This window comes from Pan troglodytes, chromosome 3 (genome assembly GCF_028858775.2).
Source record: "Pan troglodytes isolate AG18354 chromosome 3, NHGRI_mPanTro3-v2.0_pri, whole genome shotgun sequence".
NCBI classification, from domain to species: domain Eukaryota; kingdom Metazoa; phylum Chordata; class Mammalia; order Primates; family Hominidae; genus Pan; species Pan troglodytes.
In genome coordinates, this window is record NC_072401.2 from 45,386,328 (window position 1) to 45,408,588 (window position 22,261).

The 22,261-nt window shown below is 35.4% G+C and overlaps 1 protein-coding gene across 20 annotated transcripts in view; it reads left to right on the forward strand.

Annotated features, from left to right (window-relative positions):
- The window catches only part of WDFY3 (WD repeat and FYVE domain containing 3), a 296,268-nt gene that overhangs the window by 225,688 nt on the left and 48,319 nt on the right, over positions 1–22,261 (forward strand). For 19 of the 20 annotated variants that reach the window (XR_002943524.3, XR_008547495.2, XR_010156549.1 and 16 more), the window contains 9 exons: positions 1,047–1,156; positions 2,787–2,969; positions 3,832–3,989; positions 5,064–5,141; positions 6,575–6,802; positions 13,271–13,321; positions 15,589–15,757; positions 18,611–18,774; positions 21,619–21,767. Coding sequence is in view for 17 of the 20 variants with exons in the window: in XM_001151618.8 (XP_001151618.1) it covers positions 1,047–1,156; positions 2,787–2,969; positions 3,832–3,989; positions 5,064–5,141; positions 6,575–6,802; positions 13,271–13,321; positions 15,589–15,757; positions 18,611–18,774; positions 21,619–21,767 (1,290 nt within the window). In the remaining 3 variants the exon portion in view is untranslated. The remainder of the gene's footprint in view (positions 1–1,046; positions 1,157–2,786; positions 2,970–3,831; positions 3,990–5,063; positions 5,142–6,574; positions 6,803–13,270; positions 13,322–15,588; positions 15,758–18,610; positions 18,775–21,618; positions 21,768–22,261) is intronic. The other variant, XM_024356086.3, reaches the window with a different exon arrangement.

Here is a 22,261-nt window from a genome sequence, read left to right on the forward strand (position 1 = left end):
TTGCCATGTTAAATTTGGCTTTGATGTTATTCCAACAAAATTCTTTATTTTTTTGATAGTAACATTTCTTTTACCCTTATTCTGTTTTATTTAAACCTTTATGTAAAAAGGTAAAGGGCAAGTGTTTAATTTTTGCAGTGAAATAATGGGTATTTTTTTTTCCTTTAACTTAGTTTTCTACACCTTTAAAATTTTCCATTATCACCATATGTCACTTATATAAGGAAGTTTGCTTTTAAAGCAAATAAAATATATACCATTGAAATCTAAGAGAAGTAAAAAGTGAAGCTCAATGCAGTGTTGTATGTTAAATGAGTAAAATTAGTATTTTTCAGTTGATTGCTTTGACAGATATTTCATTAGAGTCTGCCGGGGCCAAGCATTGAATTAGGGGCTGGGACAAAATGTGAGTATGATAGACCCTGTGGCAGCCTTCTTGAGGGGAAACAGCTAAGCAAGACCAGTCAGCTGTATTGAGTGATCTGCTAGGAACAACCCAGTGCTTTGGAGGCACATAAGAGGGGCCCCTAACCTGAAAGAAATACCTGCTGAGCTGCAGCTTGAGACCTGGTTGGGGAGGACAAGAGAATGGAGACAACTGCTACTGGAGGAAAGAACAGTCTGTATGAATGCCCAGAGGGAAGAAGGAGTGTGGCACCTCAGGGGAACTGCAACTATTTCACTACAGGAGCAGAGTAGTGAGATATAAGACTGGAGAGAGGACACAGGCATATTAGGAAAATGTTCTTAGTTGAATGAACATTTTGTAATTGTTAGGTAAAAATGTTCACAATAATCAAAAGGCATGTTAAATATTAAGATAATAATCTTGATGCTATAGATCAGTCTAATTACATTTAGTCAGGTGGATTTATTTGATCACCTCTTAAAAATGGCATCTTCCTGGCAAACTAGAATTCTGTTCTGTGCATCTGCTGAGTAGACATTCAGTGTCTGCTGGTAATGGAAATAGAGTAATTCTTAGTTACTGTAGTCTTCAGCTAATCATTTCCTTCATAAAGTTTAAACTGACTGGAATTTTTCAGCAACGTGGATGGATTTGGACTGGAAGCAGAAGCCCGCATGACCACATGGCACATTATGATCCCCTCGGACATTGAACCAGATGGTAGTTACAGCCAAGATATTAGCGAAGGTAATTGCCTTGACTTGGGATGTTTTTAAATTGTTGTGGTTGTTTTATCTCCAGTTTTTAAGACATAACTAACAAATTGGCTTCAGAAACTGCCAGCATTGATAGCAACTCTCCCAGTAGGGCAACCTATACATAAAGAGTCTCCTCATGCCAATAACAGTAAAGCACTAACCAGTAATATTGCTAAGCTCATCATTTCTTAGTAACACTGTGAGATTTGGTGGTGGTATTAATATTTACATTTGCTTAAGTAGAAGTACAAATACTACCTTGGAATTAACTATAAAGAGAACTGCCCAATGATAATGCCAGGCATATCACATTAGAGTAGGCTAATATTGCTTCAGACAGGTTATCAATAGTGCTATTTTTTATTCTTCTTTATACTCTCTCTCTTTTTTTTTTTTTTAAACAAAATCTTGCTCAGTTGCCCACAGTGGAGTGCAGTGGCACTATTTCAGCTCACTACAACCTTTACCTTTCGGGTTCAAGTGATTCTCATGTCTCAGCCTCCTAAATAGCTGGGACTACAGGTGCACATCACCACGCCTGGCTTAATTTTTTTTTGTATTTTTAGTAGAGACAGGATTTCACCGTGTTGGCCAGACTGGTCTCAACCTCCTGACCTGAAGTGATCCACCGGCCTCGGCCTCCCAAAGTGCTGGGATTACAGCTGTGAGCTACCGTGCCCAGCCCCTCTCTTTTTTTTTCAATCTGGTTTTCCCACTAATCCTGTAAGGATTGCATATTGAAGTCTTTGTATGGATTGATTTCTTATTTCCACATGTTTAGTGATAAAGAGAAATCACTCTGGTGGTGTTTGTCTCCCCAGAAATACTGTGCGATAGTTTTACATATGGTTTCATTGTTGAGAAGCCCAGCACTCATTTTAATTTCATTCCTTCATTTAAACATGAATTTATTCTCTGTTCTTTCACCAAAATGTTTTGAACCCTAAACACCAAAGATGCGGTTATTATTTTCACCCCCTGAGGAAGTGGCATTGGTTCTCATAGCAAGGTCCTCAGAATAGCAACATCAATATCATTTGGGAACTTGGTAGAAAAGCAGATTCTGTTGCCCTACTCTGACCTACTGAATCAGAAACCCTGAGGTGAGGGACTAGCAGCTTGTTATCACAGGCCCTCAGGTGATTGCTGAGGGCCGACTGGTCTGGAGGAGGAGTCAGGCATACAAACAAGGAATCCAAAGCAAGAATGAATTTCATAGTAAAAGTTCAAAATATTTCTTTTCTTGTGCAAAATATTCAAGAATACTAACTTAGTTTTGAACTCACCTTAAACATTCAGATTTAAAAATTACTTTTAAATGGGGGATAAGTTTTTAATCTAGAAAAAGTTAATTACATATATATAATTTCCAATTTTATAAATAAAAATGTTCTTTTGTATGAATATAAAGTTTTTTTAATGTTTTCTAAATAGGCAACCACAGTTTCAGTTGTCTAAATAACCTTTTCACTGGGCTAGATACAACATGAGCTTTGTTTTTTTTACATTAAATACTGTAGTCGAAGTTCCCACATGTAAACATGAAGAAAAATAAAAACTAACTTGATACTGTGTTTTGATCATTTGCTTACTTTTTTGTTTGTTTGTTTGTTTACTAGGGCGTCAGCTTCTCATAAAAGCTGTCAACAGAGTTTGGACTGAACTGATACATAGTAAGAAACAAGTCTTAGAGGAACTTTTCAAAGTAACTCTACCTGTGAATGAAAGGGGCCACGTGGACATAGCTACAGCAAGGCCACTCATTGAAGAAGCTGCCCTGAAGTGCTGGCAGAATCATTTGGGTAAGGCCTACAGAGATCATACCACCAGGAGATTTACATGTGGCTATCATATATGGGTATACTTTAAATATGTGACTACAGCATTCACAAAAGGATTCTATAAAGTCATCCTTAAAATCAATATAACAACCATTCTAGAATGATTATACTGAGATTTTAGTTTTCTTTGATTTTTTTTTTTTTTTTTTAGCATCTGAGGTATGTTATACATCAGGCGTTTATGCATTCAGAATGTAATGCATTGCTAACAGCTCTAGTATGGTCACTGTCTTGGCTACAGGTCCACAGTCCCTTAACTATAATTTTGAAATTCAAAAAGCTCTGTTTTTTCATTAATTTGGTGCCAAAACTGACTTTATAACAGAACCTAATTTATCTTTCTTTGTCCTACTTGGTATGGGAATATTCATACATTTTGTTGCAGTAATATTGACGTATTAAATTATAGCTTATTACCATAGATTCTCTGGTGGCATTATATAATCTAGTGTATAAGCTGTATAGCCTTTTAAAAATCCAAAACGTTTCTAAGTTGCGAAGTATACCCAACACCAAAGGTTTTAATTAGGTGATTATGAATTATTAATATAGAAACTCGTTATAGTTAAATTTGCATGTTATTACAGAGCTGTGAACTTTCAACCAACTATCAGTTCAGCTAATACAACAATTTGCGAGCAGTCACCCTTAAGATTACCAATAAATAAATTTGTGATATCTGAATGTAATATCTGCATCTGTAATATGTGCTACTTTTGTTAACTACAGGGTTGTAGTTTATAACCAGATATGTAAGTTTTTAAAGTAAGACTCATAAATACATGGAGAAATTATAAAATAATCTAATTTGATTTTTTAATAGCCCATGAAAAGAAATGCATAAGTCGAGGAGAAGCTTTAGCGCCCACCACACAGTCCAAATTATCCCGTGTCAGCAGTGGCTTTGGTCTTTCCAAGTTAACAGGATCAAGAAGGAATCGAAAAGAAAGTGGTCTTAATAAACACAGTCTTTCCACCCAGGTACTTTTTTAGTTTCATTGCTGATATTATTAGAAATTTATATTTCAGGGTTTAGTTGTAGTATTTTATATAATATACTTAACATGTACAAGCAATTGATTGGAAATGAAACTTTTCTGTATTTTTGCTTTAGAATAGAGATAGAAGTAATCCAGACTATGGGAATTTCTCTCATTTTCTTATGATAAAATTATATATGAGTGCTATTTACTTATACCCATTTTATAACAGGATATAAGATGAGATTTAGAGATGAATGTATGATCAGACTATAGATAATTTTCTCTCAATTTTCCCAGCTTTCAATAATGTTATTACTAATAATTATATAAATTTTAAGGCAATAGCCAAACAAGCCTTTTTTAATTTTTACAATCTTGTTGTGTATACCTATGGTTTTTTAAAAGCTCATCTGCCTCCAGCATTAACTTCTTCCTCATCCTACTTCCTTCACCATCCCAGAATCTAAGTGGCAGCTATGAAAAGGGTCTGAGAGAAATAGTATGTGTCAGCCGTCTCATGCATCAGGTTAGGTTTTCTAGGAAGCAAACTCTGAGATGGAGTTTAGTGTGCATAATATATATTAGGGGGTGCCCTTGGGATCAATACCTGTGGAAGGGAGAAGAAAGCAGGATTGGACATAGGGAAAAGTCAGGCTGCAGTGCTGGTCTAGTGACAGCCTCAGCCAAGCTAAGTGGAGCTTTGAGGACAGAATACCCTCTTATAATTGACCTCCATTAAGCTGAAATGTGTGAGTCTTCTTACCCCTAGATCGTTGGATGTGGGGCACCCCGTCGGCCCTCTGCAGCTAAGGCCATCCCTGAGGGTGTTGACAGCAGCCCAGAAACGTGGGCAGCAAGCCCTTCCTTGAAGGGGCTTTGGGGGTGGGAGAGTTTGCAGATCTGTGTCCATCACACAAGCATATAATTCATTCTGAATTTTTTGTTTTAGTTTTCTGTTTTGGTGCTTTTGGCAGAATTTTAACCAATTATTTAGCATTAATTTCAAGGGTAATTAACTATTTTTTTCCAGAAATCCATGAAATATTAAGACTCTTTTTCCATCCATTGTTAGGAGATTTCGCAGTGGATGTTTACTCACATTGCTGTTGTTCGTGACTTAGTAGATACACAATATAAAGAATATCAGGAGGTAAGGACTTATAATCATCATAATGGTTTGTTTTACATTTTTTGTATGTGAAAGTTCTCTGTTTGTCCTGGTATCTTTCTGCCCATTTTAAGGTACTTGCTGGACTGCATTCGTCATCAGATGATGGTTTTAATTATCCCTGCCATCAGCTACTTTGGCTACTGATTTTAGGATGGAAAATTTTAATCTTCTGTCAACAAACTGCATTTCAAAAAGCAACTAACTGAAAATGAGCCCAGCTGAATTCTGTTGACATTCACTACTGATATGTTACATGTCTTTGTTCCTAATAAAAATAAAAATGTAAGAATGAGCCTTCTTTTTCAGGCTTTTAACAAGGAGATTGTGAAAATACGCATCAAAGTGTCTGAGAAGTCTCTTAAAATTGTAAAAAATTACAAGATTGAATGAAATTATTTTTTACTATACTACAAGTGCTTGGTGATTATGTCAGTGAAAAATAAATTTATTGAAATTCTCTTGGTAAATTCATAATTACTCAAAAGCTTATCTTAAATATTTTATTCTCAGATTAGCTATTTTGGATCTATTAAAGGTTTCTGAATGGTTAACTGCTAATATTTTACGGATATAACACTAGATCCTTAGTTTCCCCAACCAAAGAACATATCAGTACTACTGTGATAGATAATTTTTTAATTGTTCACTCAGTAATCTTTACTGTCAGTTATATTTTAGAAATCTTTATTTTTAGATTTAAATTGTATATACTTATATTCCATGAATCATTGGGCAAGTTATTTGTCACTGTCTACTGTTGAAATGTTATATATTTGTCATTTGATAGATAAGAACTTGTACTGTGTCATAATTTCCATTTAAAAAATGGTTTGGATCTATCCCAGTGGCCAGAAGGAAATGGTTTCTCTTTGATTTTTGTATGAACATCAAGTTTCCTCTTAGTGCTGCATGTTTATATTCTTCATCTAAAATCTTTGGAAATGTTTACCTAGTTCACCAGTAATCAAGCCTGTTGGCACTTTTTCTTCATCTGACTTCCTAGAATATCCCCCGTACATGTTGTGGTAGCTATTTTACAGTTTGATGTATCCTTAAATTACCATATATATTTATTAACGCACATAGGGCTAACCATTTCAATATAATTCATAGTAATATTACCATCTTTCCTGTGCCAGAGAAACAAACTTCTTTCAACTCTCTGTTTCACTATATTGCACACTCTACCCTATCCATGTCTGTCATTTACTTGATGCTTTAAGAAGTCCACCTTCTACAACAAACCCTCTTACTTTAACCATAAACAAATGTAATTTTACTTTTATAATGTTAACTGAAATGGTGTGGATTGTGTTTGTTTCCAAATAATAACTTGATTTTCAGTGACTTGTAGACTTGTTACTGTTACTCCTGCTTTTGCTTGAAAACCGACCTGGACTCTTTCCTGTCAGCGTCAGCAGAATGCCCTGAAGTACGTGACAGAAGAGTGGTGTCAGATCGAGTGCGAGCTGTTGCGGGAGCGGGGGCTGTGGGGCCCTCCCATCGGCTCCCACCTCGACAAGTGGATGCTGGAGATGACAGAAGGGCCCTGCAGGATGAGGAAAAAGATGGTGCGAAATGATATGTTTTATAACCATTACCCTTATGTGCCAGAAACTGAGCAAGAGACAAATGTGGCGGTGAGTATGCAGAATTCAATGATCACAATGGCTCTTTCAAGTTTTTATTTTCCTCTGTAAGCGTTTTTTCTTTATTTAGTCAATTACCTCAAATAGCTAATTTTAAAAATTCAACAAACTCCATTAAATTGATAACTTCAGAGTGGAGGTGGAGTGAAAAGATGCAACAGTGCAAGAAGGAGACATCATAATAAAGAGGTTTAGATTACAGACTCCAGAGCCAGACTGCCCAAATTTAAGACCTGACTCTGCCACTTTGCTATTATAGCTGGGTTATGGGTCATTAAACCTCTCTGAGTTTTCATTTTATTATGCCTGAATTGGAGCAAATAATAGTTCCACCTCATAGGACTGTTAGGAGGATTAAGTTCATTAAAATTAGTTAAGTACTTAGAATAGTGTCTGGTCCAGAATAAGCACTGTATATTAGAACACATGAATCTTCTAAGTAGCTCTGATCATATAAGGTGAGACAGCTTGAATTGTTCCAATGCCTCTTGTTTTTCTCTGACAAACACCCTGGCTCCATTTATCTTGTACTGATTGGTTTAACCCCAGTCCTGATGCTAATATAGAGCTTAGCATCAACTTAAGTGTCTATCAGCAGAGTAATAGATAAAGAAAATATGCTGTATATACGTAATGGAATAGTATTCAGCCTTAAAAAAATAAGGAAAGCCTGTCATTTGTAACAACGTATAAGAACCTGGAGGAGATTATGTTACATGAAATAAACAAGGTACGAAGGACAAATACTACATGATCCATCTCACTTATATGGGGCATCTAAAACAATCAAACTCAGAAACAGAGTAGAATGAAGGTTTCCAGAGGCCAAGAAGTGAGGGGAATAGGGAGATGTTGGTCAAAGGGTACAGTCAGATAAACAGGAGGAATACATTTTTTGAGATCTATTACATTCCATAGTGACTATAATTGATAATAATCTATTGTACATTTCAAAATTGCTAAGAGTACATTTCATACGTTCTTGGCACAAAAATTGTTAGGTATTTGAGGCGATGAATATGTTAATTAGCTTGATTTAATCATTCAAACCATATACATATAGCATTACTTTGTACACCATAAACAATTACAATTTGTCAATTAACAGTAACATTTTTAAAATAATAATATGCGTAGGTCTTAGCTCCTGCTGATAGTTATTAAGATTTTGGAAGATAGCTCTCTAAAGTCTACTTTTCTCAAAGCTATTCAATTCTGTCAAGAATGCCATACTTGATGCAGCTGTGCCTTAAAGCACTATAATTTCTAATTCTGGAGCACTGTGTAAAAAAGGTAATCCACCCATATTTTTGCAGCCTGTTACTAGCACTTACTTTTATAAGAGCAAAGCAACAATATGATCTTTCAGTTCTTAATCTTTTTTCCCTAACAATCTATTAAGAATTTAAGCCATTAGCAATTTGATAAAATATTTCTTATTGAGTCACTTCTTAAATTGAATCCATTCAAGAATACTAAAATATAAATATGCTCTCCCAAATATATGACCAGCTCACTGTTTAGATTTAACTGAGGCATTTACTTTTGAATTATTTTTACAATAACCATAATATGTTTTATCTATACTCCTTTCCTTCCTTGTAATAATGTCATTTGTTTACAAAAGTGTATTTAAACTTCTATATCAGATAAAAACAAAGTACCCTATTAAGAGTTCACACCTACAACCGTAGTATCATCAGCATTTTACCTAGGCAAAGGAATTCACCAACCTGTGAAATCGAAACAGACATGCTCATAAATAAGTATGCACCAGATGGAATTTATTTTTTTAACAGATGGGTTACATATTGGAAAATACTAGACAGTTGAGAAATGTTGGAGATGCTTTCACCTAAAAGGAAAAAGCAGTCAGGAAGGAGAGACAGGTACAGAATGTAGAATTCATACTGCATAGTTCATGCACAAATCAAGGTCAGGATTAATCTGCTATGATGAAATTTTCTGAAATAATTTTTATTTTGGTTTTAGTAGTTCACATCTTTTGTAAATTTGAAATGCCATTAAATGTCAACTTGTATCTTTTGGAATATGCATTCCAGCAGAGTTAAAAACAAATTTTCAAAAAGTGGTAGTATCTATTATCCCACTGAATTCTACCATCAAATCAAAAAAGAGGAGCTAATATTTACAAAGCACAATGAGCTAGATCAAGGTTGTCCAATCCGAGGCCCACAGGTCACATATGGCCCAGGATGGCTTTGAATGCAACCCAACACAAACTCATAAACTTTCTTAAAACATAATGAGACTTTTGCCAGGCGCGGTGGCTCACACCTGTAATCCCAGCACTTTGGGAGGCCGAGGCAGGTGGATCATCTGAGGTCGGGAGTTCGAGACCATCCTGACCAACATGGAGAAACCCTGTCTCTACTAAAAATAGAAAATTAGCCAAGTGTGGTGGCGCATGCCTGTAATCCCAGCTACTCGGGAGGCTGAGACAGAATTGCTTGAACCAGGGAGGTGGAGGTTGCGGTGAGCCGAGATCACGCCATTGCACTCTAGCCTGGGCAACAAGAGCAAAACTCCATCTAAAAAAAAAAATACAGAGAGAGAGATTTTTTTTTTTTTAAACTCATCAGCTGTTGTTAGTCTTAGTGTATTTTATGTGTGGCCCAAGACAATTTTTCTTCCAATATGGCCTAGGAAGCAAAAAGATTGGACACTCCTGAGCTAGATGCTCTGCAGAGCAGTTTGAATGCATTTTGTTTCAGTCTCATAACAGCCCTCTGAAGTACAGTTAATATTGTTATCCCAGTTTTACAGATGAGAAACTGAAACCTAGAGTAGTTAAGGAACCCCTTCTAGGCTGCAGCTGCTAAGTAGTGTAGTAAGGTAGGAGTATATTTCAACAGTCCCCTAGTTGAATCACTTTGAAAAAGAAAAGATTCTAATGTTTGCCCATTTTGTGACATTATCCATTGATAGTGAATGTATTCCGTATTAGGTTTTATCTCTCTAGTGCTAACAAAGTGCCTAATACTTAGTAAATATTGAGTGAATGAACTGCCAGCACTCTTGTCTTCCCTAAGTTATAGACTTTTTTCCTTTGCTTTCTCTTTAGCATTCTATAGAATTTTCCTAAATCTAAAACTTTTCCACTAAAATGGCCTCAAATTCAATTTTATGGGCCCTGTAGTTTATGCAGTTTAAGGAGAGGGCTCTCTAAGAAAAAGAGTAAAAATTATGAATATAAAATTAGTAGGGCTTTGTTTCCAGGGTTTTTAAAGGGACTCAATGGAAGTGAAGGCCACTAAAGTTTAAACTACCTTAACTTCATAGTAAATCCACCTCTGCCCTGATCTATATTAAAAAATATTGCCTCCCAGAGTTAGAGATCAGTCAGTTCTTTCCTTTAAACTTCCATGAATTTATTGCCCTCCTTGCATGCATGTTTAATATAGTCAGTACTTTTTGTGATAGAATAGGTTTGTGCCAACCTAAAGTTGCTTTTGAAGCCTCTTGATATTTAAAAGAGACTTTACCTGGTGCAAGGGCAAATGATTTGATCTTTTGCCTTATTCATTAAAATAATTATTATTTCTCAGTAACATTTCCTTTTTTTGTCCTGTCCCTTAAGCTGAAGAATACAGTGGTGATTCAAAAGTTAATTTCTTGTTTTAAAGTCTTTGATTTGTTAGAAATAAATCAGGTGATTTTTTTTTTTTTTTACTCATTAAAGTTTTATTTCTTAAACTTTGATAATGTTACATGCTGTGTAACAAATAGCTTACCTAGTCTAAGTTTTGAATTTTATTTATTGATTTTAAATTGGATGTTTGTGTATAGAATATGGAACATATTCAGACTTTAAAGCGTTAATAGTTTATCAACTATAATTATTGTAATAAAAATAGTAATAATTATTAATATCGAGAAAAATTAAGTACATATGGAAAATTCTGTATTCTCATATAAAAATGATTTGTACTCTTCACACAGTAACCTTCCTTGGGGAGTAATTTTCATAATTAAAATGAATTATACTATAATTCTGTATTTTAAACAAATATTATAGATAGTGTAAGATGTAAGCCTGGGATATGCTGAAAATTCAAAATCTGGTTGTTCCTCTGAATCCTAAGGGAGGAAAATAATGTATATTTTGCCATTAAAAAAAAATTATATTTAAATATTAACTAGGCTTTAATTCTATAATTCCCTTATTTTTAAAGAATAATAATCTCAAACACATTTACTATTCTTTGCAAAGTTCATTACAGTGAAGAGTTTGTCTGCCTATTAATTTGGGATTACTCGGGCAGGAAGCTAGTCAACTTTTAGGTTCCTTTTCTAACTAGGAGAGTTTCTTGTGGCTGCCTCAGTATATATTTTTATATAATGTATAAATGTCACAAGACTCACAGAAACTAAGCAGCTCATTTAGGAAATTTCATTGCCAGCATTATAGAAAAATTTGAAGTAAAAGGACTATAACATTATTTGCTAGAAATTCTGACTTTGAAAAATGCAGGTTTCTATGTAAAGAATTATAGTAATAATTTAATGCTTTTTTAAAAGGAAGCCAAAATAATGCTAAAATTATTGGTATAACATATTTACTATTGAGTGCTGGGCCTTTTAGTAAAATAAGAACCGGTTAATCAATCAGTGAGCAAATATGTATTAAATCAACACTGTATCATATGGTGCCAGGAAAAATATAAGGGTATACTTAGTAGAACCTGCCTACATCCTGGCTGGGAGTATATATAGTGAATGTCACAGTTAGGTGTGACATTAGTAATTGGTCTGTTTTGTTGTACTTATTTGTTGCATATCTATCCAACAGTCTATCTTATTTTTTTATTCATTTGTTTTAAGACAAGTTATCGCTCTGTTGCCCAGGCTGGAGTGCAGTGGTGATCTTGGCTCACTGCAGCCTGGACCTCCTGGGCTCAAGTAATCCTCTCGCTTCAGCCTTCCAAGCAGCTGGAATTACAGGCATGCACCACTATGCCAGGCTGTTTTTGGATTTTTTGGTAGAGATGGGGGGGTTGCTATGTTGCCCAGGCTGGTCTTGAACTCCTGAGCTCAAGCAATCCACCCACCTTGGCCTCCCAAGTGCTGGGATTATAGGTGTGAGCCACCGCTTCTGGTCCTATCTTGTTTTTGTTTGTTTGTTTTGTTTTGTTTTGTTTTATGAATTTCAGAGCAGGTTGAAGAATCCGTTTTCTTCACTTTCATATGCATATTATGAGTTCAGTATTTGTTTATAATTCTTTTTTTCCTGAAGGAAATTTTATATACATTGAAATATACAAATCTTAAGTGTACCGTTCAGTGATTTTTTTTTTCTTTCTTTTTTTAATGTTGGATTTCCTGATCTGTTTTTGCCATTAAAATACTTTTATTTTATTATGGTCTAGTCAGTGAGTTTTAACAAATATATACATTATACTTTTATCTTCTAAATCCCTACCAAGATAAAGAACATTGATTAGATGTTAAATATTATTTTTCAATATAAGATATACCTTTACAAGTTTGCTTTTAAAAAGAAAGAATCACTAAAACCATGTGAAGTATTTGTAAGTATGCCTAGTGGGCCATGGTTTTGCCTTGGTAAGCAAACATTTGTGAAAACATTTTGCCTGCTCATGTTTACTATAGGGAAAGGTACCAGAAGTCATCACCAGATATAAACCATGAACAGGAAGGAAATTCGGAAGTGGTTTTTGGTTGCATTATTGTCTGTAGCTACCTGTGTGCTTACATGAAGCCACATGCTACAGCTCAACAGAATTGCCTTCTTATTAACCAGGATTTTATTCTGAAAATAAAATATAAAGCCATTACCTAATTCTTTTAAAAGTACTCTAGAAAAGCTTCTGATCTGGGGGCTGATGATCCAGTCTACCCTCTGCTTTCACCCTTTCTGGGATGGTAAAGGTAGTGAAGGAAGTAGATCCTTCTGCTTTTAAGGGAGGATTCTTAAAGAGAATGATGTCTGTGGTATGGAGTATTGTAAATGATAGCTTAAATCAGCCGTTTGCCCCTGTTACAACACAGATTTAGGGATAACCCCAGGGAAAGGAAGATGGAAGATACTAGCTAGCATTAGGTTCTATTATCCTGATTTCAGGTTTTTTGTTTTTTGTTTTTTTTTTTTAAACAATGTAAAGAGTTGCCTGTAAATCATCCAAGTCAATGGCAGCCTGTGCTGAAGTTTTGCCTGTGTGATTTGTAAGAGTTTGTCCTGTGCAGTAGCACTGAGACGTTTGCCGTATTTAAGCTTTACTTAAAACTGCTTTTGATCTGTGAGACAGTAACCACAAGATGCTTAGTGATTATTTAAGCTGCTTAGGCTATCATGTTAATTTTGTTTGAGTAACTACATCTTTCATATTTCATACAATCCTCAAGAAAAATTTTATTTTTATGTTCCTCTTTATGTTTTTTTTTCTGATATGTCTATACTTAATACCCTGTTTTCAGTCTGAGATCCCAAGTAAACAGCCTGAGACACCCGATGATATTCCTCAAAAGGTAAAACACAAATTACAGTAAAAGAATGTAAACTACTTGTAGTTTCGTTTTTTGTTTTCTGGTTTTTTTTTTTAAGTGCATGGTAGACTAGACTAACTTAAAAGATTGGCTTTCAATTTGTTCTTCCTATAAGTTCCTTAGAGTTGAACCATTGGTTTCATTCAGGCTGAGAGATGTTGTTCTACTGTTGCTCAGCTTTTTCTAATTATCTCTTTTTAGGATTTATATGCCACTCACTAACAGACTGAGTTTTCACTGCTCTCACTATAAAAACATCTTTTGCTTCACACATAAACTAACAAATTATGAGGCATGTTAGTAATGGGCAGCCTGGCATCTTCAACTTTTCAGTGACTCATTTAATTCTTCTAAATACTAAGGTGTATATTTTGAGAATGCAACAGTGTCTCCTCTTTTAAAATTATTTTTTTCAATCAGAACGAATGGAAACAAAGAGTGTGTGATCACTTTTTAAAATACAAATTTATTTTAATTAGTAGAAAAGTTAATTATTGTTTTTGTATTCCAGAAAGATGGAAGTACATAATTTAATAAAAAATGTAGTTTTTTAGAACACAGAAATGTACATCAAAATATTTAGAAAAAAATTCTTTTAGGTCAATTTTAAATCTGTACATGAAGTCAGTAATCAAGTAGATGCTGTCCCTCATCTATTAATTCATTGTCTTGCCCATCACTAACTATGCTTTTATCTTTTTAAATATTAGCAATTTTGAGTTGAAAATACCTCACATAAAAGAATTTTTATGGTACAAAATCTACGACCTTCCTTTCATTTTCAAAAATAGTGCAGTGTTCTTGTTTGTTTACCCATCAGTTCCTCCAAATTGTAATATTGTACATCATTTTAATACTTTGCTATGTCAAGTAATATTTTCAGTCTCCATTTGCTGTATATCATTCCTCAGTTCACTGGCAACTCTCTTTATTTTCTTGCTCTGTACCTGAAGTTAAAGAAGGTTAATGTGGCTTGACTTAGTTATCTTTTTATCTAAAATTTGGTTCAGTATCTCATTCTACATGTCTCACCCAAAGGACACTTGTTTTTCACTTTAGTTGGAAATCACTTAAAAAAAATGTTGCTTGAAAAGGGCATTGTTGTAAATGATGCATATTGATTATTTGAGTTTGAAGAGTAGACGGGTAGTAAATTTTTTAAAATTATATATTCTTGTTTATAGGAAAGTAAAGTCATATTTAGAAGGGGAAGGTTTTAAAGCATGTTTCAGATTTCATCTTTTTAAAATTATTAATCCATAGTCTGGGTCTAATTCCGATCCGAGGAACCTATATACATACAAACTTTTCCCTCTGTCTGATATTTTATAGGATATTTTAGATCTTAGTTTCTCATCTTCTGTGATTTTAAGGGGAAAACAATTTAAGTCAGTTGGAGAACCTGTTTTGAGAATAAAGGCTAATCAGGAAAAGAAATGTTCATGTATCATGTTCTAAAACATCAAATCCTTATGTTTCTAGGTAATTAATTTCTTCTTCAGAATGGACTGCTGTATGTTCATTAAGAATGAGTATATCAAATACTCATTTAGTTGAGTTAGTTATGGATCATATTCCTTTACACAACAGACAATGAGAATGAGCAAATTGGAGATAGCAGCTTGCAGTGGCAAGCTAACCAGAGTGTCACCTGGCATAAAACTTCTTGATTCCTTTTTGGGTCAGGACTCTCAGAAGGATCTGAAGAAGGTTTTGGCCATTCTCAGTGAAACCTGGGAATATAGGAAAGAATAGGCCAGTTGAGTCTCTACCTCCAAGTATTTGAACTACACACTCACACCGATTATTCTGAGTGTGTGGACCTTTAGGCCTGACCTAATTACTTCACTTGGGGTGGAAGTGAAGTTCCAGGCTCCTCACAGACTAGACAGGCTGTTTGCAGCTTGATGCTCTTCAACAGTGATCATTCTCTTTACCGGATGGGGAGGTTTTCTCATACACCAAAGAAGACACACTGCACTAACACAGAAACATTTTTTGGCTAGAGATTATTTCAGGAAGAACAAAGCTGCTAATATTGTTGTTTTATGTATGTCTTTTAAAAAATCAATAGAATTTTAAAATAGAGAAACTTAACCCAAAAGTGTGGATTTACTGTATATACATACAGTCTATGAAAAGCCCCTTTAAAAAGGTAACACACCTTGACACCATACCTTCCCTCAAGAGTATTATGCTTTAATTCTTGGTGATAGTTATCGGAGTCATTTTCTTTTGTCATTTCTTAGAAACCTGCTCGATATAGAAGAGCCGTAAGTTATGACAGTAAAGAGTACTACATGCGACTGGCCTCTGGCAATCCCGCCATTGTCCAAGACGCCATTGTGGAGAGTTCAGAAGGTGAAGCTGCTCAGCAAGAACCAGAGCATGGGGAAGACACTATTGCTAAAGTCAAAGGTCAGCCTGCCTTTTTGATTTTGATTAAAAGTGATTTTGGAACATTCTTGTATTTGAATTCATACAAAAATTTGAGCAACTATAAATAGTAGGGCCAACTTTAAAAATATCCATACACATTTTACCATCTCACCCTTCTTAAAGATTGATTTCTTTGTCAGAACTAAAAAGACTTGCTCTTGTTTATTGCCTACAAATGAATATCACGTGCCCATTGGCTTAATGGTTTTTTAATTGTATTTCTCAGAATTCTCAGTGGCACTCGATATTTAGTTTTTTTAATACACATATGTATTTTTTTCATGACACAGCATCAGGAGGTATTGAGAACATGTGCCTTGGCACTTGATATTTTAAGGGCTTAATAACTAAATAAATATTTATGAAATTAAAATAACTACTAAACCTGTCATTAGTGCATATTAGCCAATAGTAAAGAATAATGGTCTTTCTTCCTATGAGTTGAGAGAGATTATCCCAAATCTAAACTTTAGGAGCTGAGTAGATGATGAATTGGACTACAATGTCCATAGACTTTCGGATTCTGTACTTTTACATGTGGTGCCCTGAGCCTGAAATGGTTTCTTCTTTTCTACAGCTTCTCCATTATCCCTACCTTAACACATCCTACTCAGTCTTAAACTCACTGGTCATATATAAAATCATCCTTCTCTAAAGTCTTCTCCAACTCCTCTGTTCACTGATAGTACTTCGCTCATGTCTGTTATAGCAGTTTCAGTGATTTTTTCACTGCTGTATGTTTCCACTTTCTAATTTATGAGTTTTTCTCAAAGACAGATTTTTTTCTCACTTTATAAATTTTGACACATGACTAGCACAGAATGAGGATTCAATCAGTTCAACTGAGTAAGTAAATCAATCCATTGTTTTAATCTTTGTAAGCCTCTGATTCACCACAAATTCAAAAGTCTTTGCATAGTCTATAAAGCCCTAAAGTGTAAATTAAGATTTTAAGTAAAAGTTAGTTTTAAAATTAAAAACTAATAGATTAAAAATAAGTTTTAATGAGTTAATAAATTAAAAATGAGTTTCAGATTGTTTTAAAAACTGATAGTATATGACTGTGTCAACAAAAAACACTATTGAGATTGTGATCAGTTTCTCCTGTTGTTATGACATACCTGTTCTCTCATGTGATGACTATGACTTACTAAACATTTTATAATTGATCCAACATTTTCATGAAATCACTGAAACTGTTCGTAGTTGAACAGAGATTAAAGCCTTCTAATTTTGTTGACATTGCACCAGCATAGTTATTGAATTGGGTCCAAAGCTGTTGCTGGATACAAGCCAAGGTATAATTCACAGAGTTTGATAGATTATTTGTGTTTAGGTCATTGGCTTTTAACTTCTCTGGCCTGATTTTCCTAATCTCTAATTGAGCTAAAAGCGCAAATATACAGGGTATTATGCTAGACATAGAAATGGAGGTTTTGATTCATTAAGCTAAAAATAAAGCAGCTGTAAGCTTTCCACCCCTTGTGGATGTTCTCTGCAGGATTTGATCTCTCTTGCTTACTTATTACACTTGTTCAAATATGAAAACAAGGCTCTTCTCAAGGCAAAGCAGAACCTCTGATAAGTAATATTCAAAGGATAAGACTCAGGCTGACTTGTGCTTTTCCAAAGTGCTTAGAGCAACTGTAACAGGCAGGTATAGTGTTACTTTGGATGGCACAAAGAATATTAATTTAATCAAAATGTGTGATTTGGCATGCATTTTAAGGACTTCTCATACTTTGGGTCCTCACTGGTTACTGTCAACTGATTTTAAATTATCGTACTGTGATTATTAAAAAGTTGTCAAAATGTAGGTAGTACAATGTTTCCTTAATCTGCAAATTACATTATTTGTCCCTGTATTATAAAGAATTCTGTTCTTTCTGACCTGGTATTTTGATCAAATTAATTCATGTATGAAAAGCCATACTGCCACTTGTGAAATGAGGCATGAAATAGTCTTCAAGAGCCCTCCAAGTAGGTGGGATATCTTGTAATCATGTTTATTTTTTACTTTTTTTGAGACAGAGTCTTGCTGTGTCACCCAGGCTGGAGTGCAGTGGCGTGATCTCAGCTCACTGCAACCTGTGCCTCCCAGGTTCAAGCGATTCTCCACCTCAGCCTCCTGAGTAGCTGGGACTACAGGCATGCACCACCACACCCAGCTAATTTTTGTATTTTTAGTAGAGACGGGGTTTTGCCATGTTGCCCAGGCTAGTCTCAAACTCCTGACCTCAGGTGATCTGCTCCCCTTGGCCTCCCAAAGTGCTGGGATTATAGGTGTGAGCTACTGCACTCAGTCGTAATCATGTTTATAATTTGCTGTCTTTATTTTTGTGACAATAATTGATTATTTATTCATGGTGTCCCCTTAATGACACCTACCTAAGCTATACCATTCTTACTATTATAGCTTTCTGTTACCATCATTACCTGACACTATTGAGAATTTATTATGTATTAAGCATAATGCTAAGCACTTTACATGAATTACCTAATTTAGTCCTCCAACAATCCTCTAAGATAGTGTACTTGTACCATGTTTTTTGTTGTTGTTGTTGTTGTTTTAAGACAGAGTCTTGCTATGTTGCCCACACCTGGCTCTTGTCCCAGTTTTATAGATAAGAAACTAAGGTTCAGAAAGTTGAATAATTTTCCAAGGTCTTTAACTCCAGAGGACTATGTTCTTAACCACTGAATGTGCTACCTCCCTATACCTTCCAGAATTGTCTCAAATTGGAAATCTATAGAAGGAACTACATGAGACTAAACTGCTTCCACACAAGGTCCTTACAATGCCACATGGCCCTCTTGGTTATTATACTGTAGGTTTGGTCAAGCCTCCTCTAAAACGCTCCCGATCTGCACCTGATGGAGGAGATGAGGAGAACCAGGAGCAGCTACAAGACCAGATTGCTGAGGGCAGCTCCATAGAAGAGGAGGAGAAAACAGATAATGCTACCTTACTGCGCCTGTTAGAGGAAGGAGAAAAGGTATTGTGCTTCTGAAAAGTAAGGATTGCAAATACTTCAGTAATATATTATTAAGACAAGATGAGTTGACAGGGTAGCTGTGGAAAGTAAATGCATTAGCCTCGGTAATAAAATACAGCTTAAGCAGCCTTTTGGGTTCAGTACTCTACTTTTCTCATCTGTAAGGGTTTTCTCATACCCTGAAACATTAAACAGCAAAAGATTTTATCAGATACAGTGTTAACAACTGGCATCTAATTCTTTCTTCCTCTATACCACAGATCTTGCCATAATTCTCTATTTCAAATCCATGTAGACAGCCTATTCAGTAATCTGGCCTTGTATTTTTTTCTACATCTCCATAATTCCAGTAATAACCTACAAGCGGCTTCAGCCAATCTGGACTGTCACCTCCAGCCTTGGATTATTTAGCCCCTGCTCTCCTTCACTCACAGAAGACATCACCTTCCTATTTCTTGCTCAACCTCCAATACCCTGCTGACCTCTCTGGTCTCATTCCACTGACTCTGTCTTGTAGCCTGAGCCCCTGCAGCCTGGTACACCTTGGAGTTCATTACACCCACCATGTTGTGTTTTTTTTTCCACTCTGCACTTTACTCTGTGGTTGTCCATGTTGCATTGCTATAAAGGAATACTTGAGGCTGGATGATTTATAAAGAAACAGGTTTGTTTGGCTCAACGCTTCTACAAGCTGTACAAGCATGGCACCAGCATCTGCTCGGCTTCTGATGAGGCCTTAGAAAGCTTTAACTCATGGCAAAAGATGAAGGGGGAATAGGCTTGTCACATAGTGAGAAAAGGAGCTCTTCTGTGAACTGATAGAGTAAGGACTCATTACCGCCAGGACAACACCAAGCCATTCATGAAGGGCCCACCCCCATGACCCAGACACCTCCCATAAGGCCGCACCTCCAACAATGGGGATCACATTTCAACATGAGATGTGGAGGGGACACATATGCAAACCGTGTCACTCATATTGTTTTTTTCTGCCAAAATGCCCCTCTTCCTTTTACTTGCATAACCTTTATCCTAATAAATCCTGTGTGTTATAATCCCATTTATCTGGATGTTTGTAATATTCAAACATAGGAAGCTTTCTTTGACTCTTTTGCTACTCAGGCTTGGTTGCATACCCTTCCTCTATACTTTCATGATGCCTTATGTATATCACTCTGTATTATCATGTCATGATTACTTGTTCCAGTATCTTTCTCTCTCGTCCTAGATGTCGAGCTCCTTATAGGCAAACTGTGTCTTATCTCTGTCTCATTGCCTTACACAGTCCAGTTGCATAATAGACAACCAGTAAACCTTTGAATGGAGGAATGATTGGTTTAATAAACAAGGGAATGAATGACTTGAATGTGTCATGAATATCACCTTTTTAAAGGATGTTCTTTTGCCTATTATATTAGATCTTGGTATAACCTTTGAGTTCTTACCCTCTAAGAAGTAGTCACTAGAAATTTGAGTATAATCAAAACAGTTCCGTTCAAATGTATGCCCTAATTAATATTGAATGACAATACATTAGAAAAGATTATGTAACTATAAAAGTACACCAGGTATGAAGGAAGCACAAGAGAGGCTTCTAGGAACTGGGGAGCATTCTGTTTCTTGGTCTGGATGCTGGTCACACAAAATTTTTAGCATTAGAAAATTCATCCAGCCATACACTTAGGAAATAAACATTTTGTGTGTGTGTGTATATGTATGTGTTTATATATAATATATGTATGTATGTATGTATGTATGTATATGCATAAAATATACTGCAATAGAGAAACTTTTAAAGTACATCAGGATTGATCAAATGTAGCAATGAAAATTGACTTATATTTAGATATTTTAGAAAACCTATTACAATGCTTTCATTTTTAAAACTTTTAATCTCATGAGTACAGTTTTTGCTCTGGTTGCTTTAATAGTGCAGGAAGTGTATTCAAACTGACATGTGTTTGACTCTGATTTAATTGCTGATTTTTGTCTTGACTCATGTTGAACTAAGTTTAAGCAAGAAAGAGTTTTTACAAAGAATTAGATACTGCCCTTTGGGAGAAAACAATACTTACTTTGAGAGATTTAGCAATGCTCCTTCCTATGAGGAAAATACAACTTCTGCCAAGCTTGGCTTTTTGCAATAGTACAATAGTCTCCAGGGAGCAGAATCCAGGTGGGGAATGAATAGAAACAAATTCTACAGTTCCATTTCCAGGGGGTATGATGGAAAAAGAAGGTAAACTGTGTGGAACAGAAAGCAACCAATAATTCCTAACCTGATTATGTACATTATCTCACTTATTTTTCACAACAAGCCAATTAGAAACTTACAAATAAAGACATGGAGGCTCAGAGAAATTAAGAAACTTGACCCAGTCTACAAAGTGGCAGAACTGGAAATTTACCCTGAGTTAGCAGGCCCTGCAATTTTCACTCTGTATCATCTTGCCTCACATAGAACACAATCCTATTCTAATCTCCTTACATGTATGCCTCAATTCCCTTTCCTGCCAAGTTTGCTGTGTCTGTCTCCCTTCATGAGAGCAGGAGCCTTATCTAATGTTCTTGACTTTTAGAAGCTAGCGCATGTTTGCCTGGCCTACATAAAGTACACCCGGAATATTGAGAGAGATGGGATTGGCAGATAAGTGGATGGGTATGAGTGAATTGTTTAGTTTTACTCTAGTCAGATGTAAATCAGACTGTAATCTAAGCTTAATCTTCTCAATATGCTTAAACTCTGATTTAATATGCTTAGCTCTAGGGATGCCGTAGTAGTCTAACAAAAATTGATCTTTACAAAAAGCCTATATTAATGAATGTTTGTGGGCTTCTTTATAGATCCAACACATGTACCGCTGTGCTCGAGTCCAGGGCCTAGATACCAGTGAGGGGCTCCTTCTTTTTGGTAAAGAGCATTTTTATGTGATTGATGGATTTACCATGACAGCAACCAGGGAAATAAGAGATATTGAAACCTTACCTCCAAAGTAAGTAAATGAATGAAGAGACATAATGTATGGCTATCTTTAGAAGACAGAAAATGTATTTGCACAGTTTTCTTTTTTAATCAAAAAATTGTGTTCTAGGTAATGTTATCTCTCGGTTTGTGTGCATTCATCATTACATATTCACAAAGATGATATTCAGTTATTTTAAGGTAATAATGAAAATGTTTGGCTTGTTTATCAAGATGAAAGCTAAATAACATTTATTTCTGTGCATTCTGAGTTATTTATATTATAATCTATATATTTACAAATTTATTCTGAATTTATAAATTGTCCTTTTAAAAAATATAGCAGATATACAATTGTAGAGAAAATACTTTTTTTTTTTTTTTTTGAGACAGTGTCTCACTCTGTCACCCCGGCTGGAGTGCAGTGAGTGGCAGTGACGCAATCTCGGCTCACTGCAAGCTCCGCCTCCCGGGTTCATGCCATTCTCCTGCCTCAGCCTCCCGAGTAGCTGGGACTACAGGCGC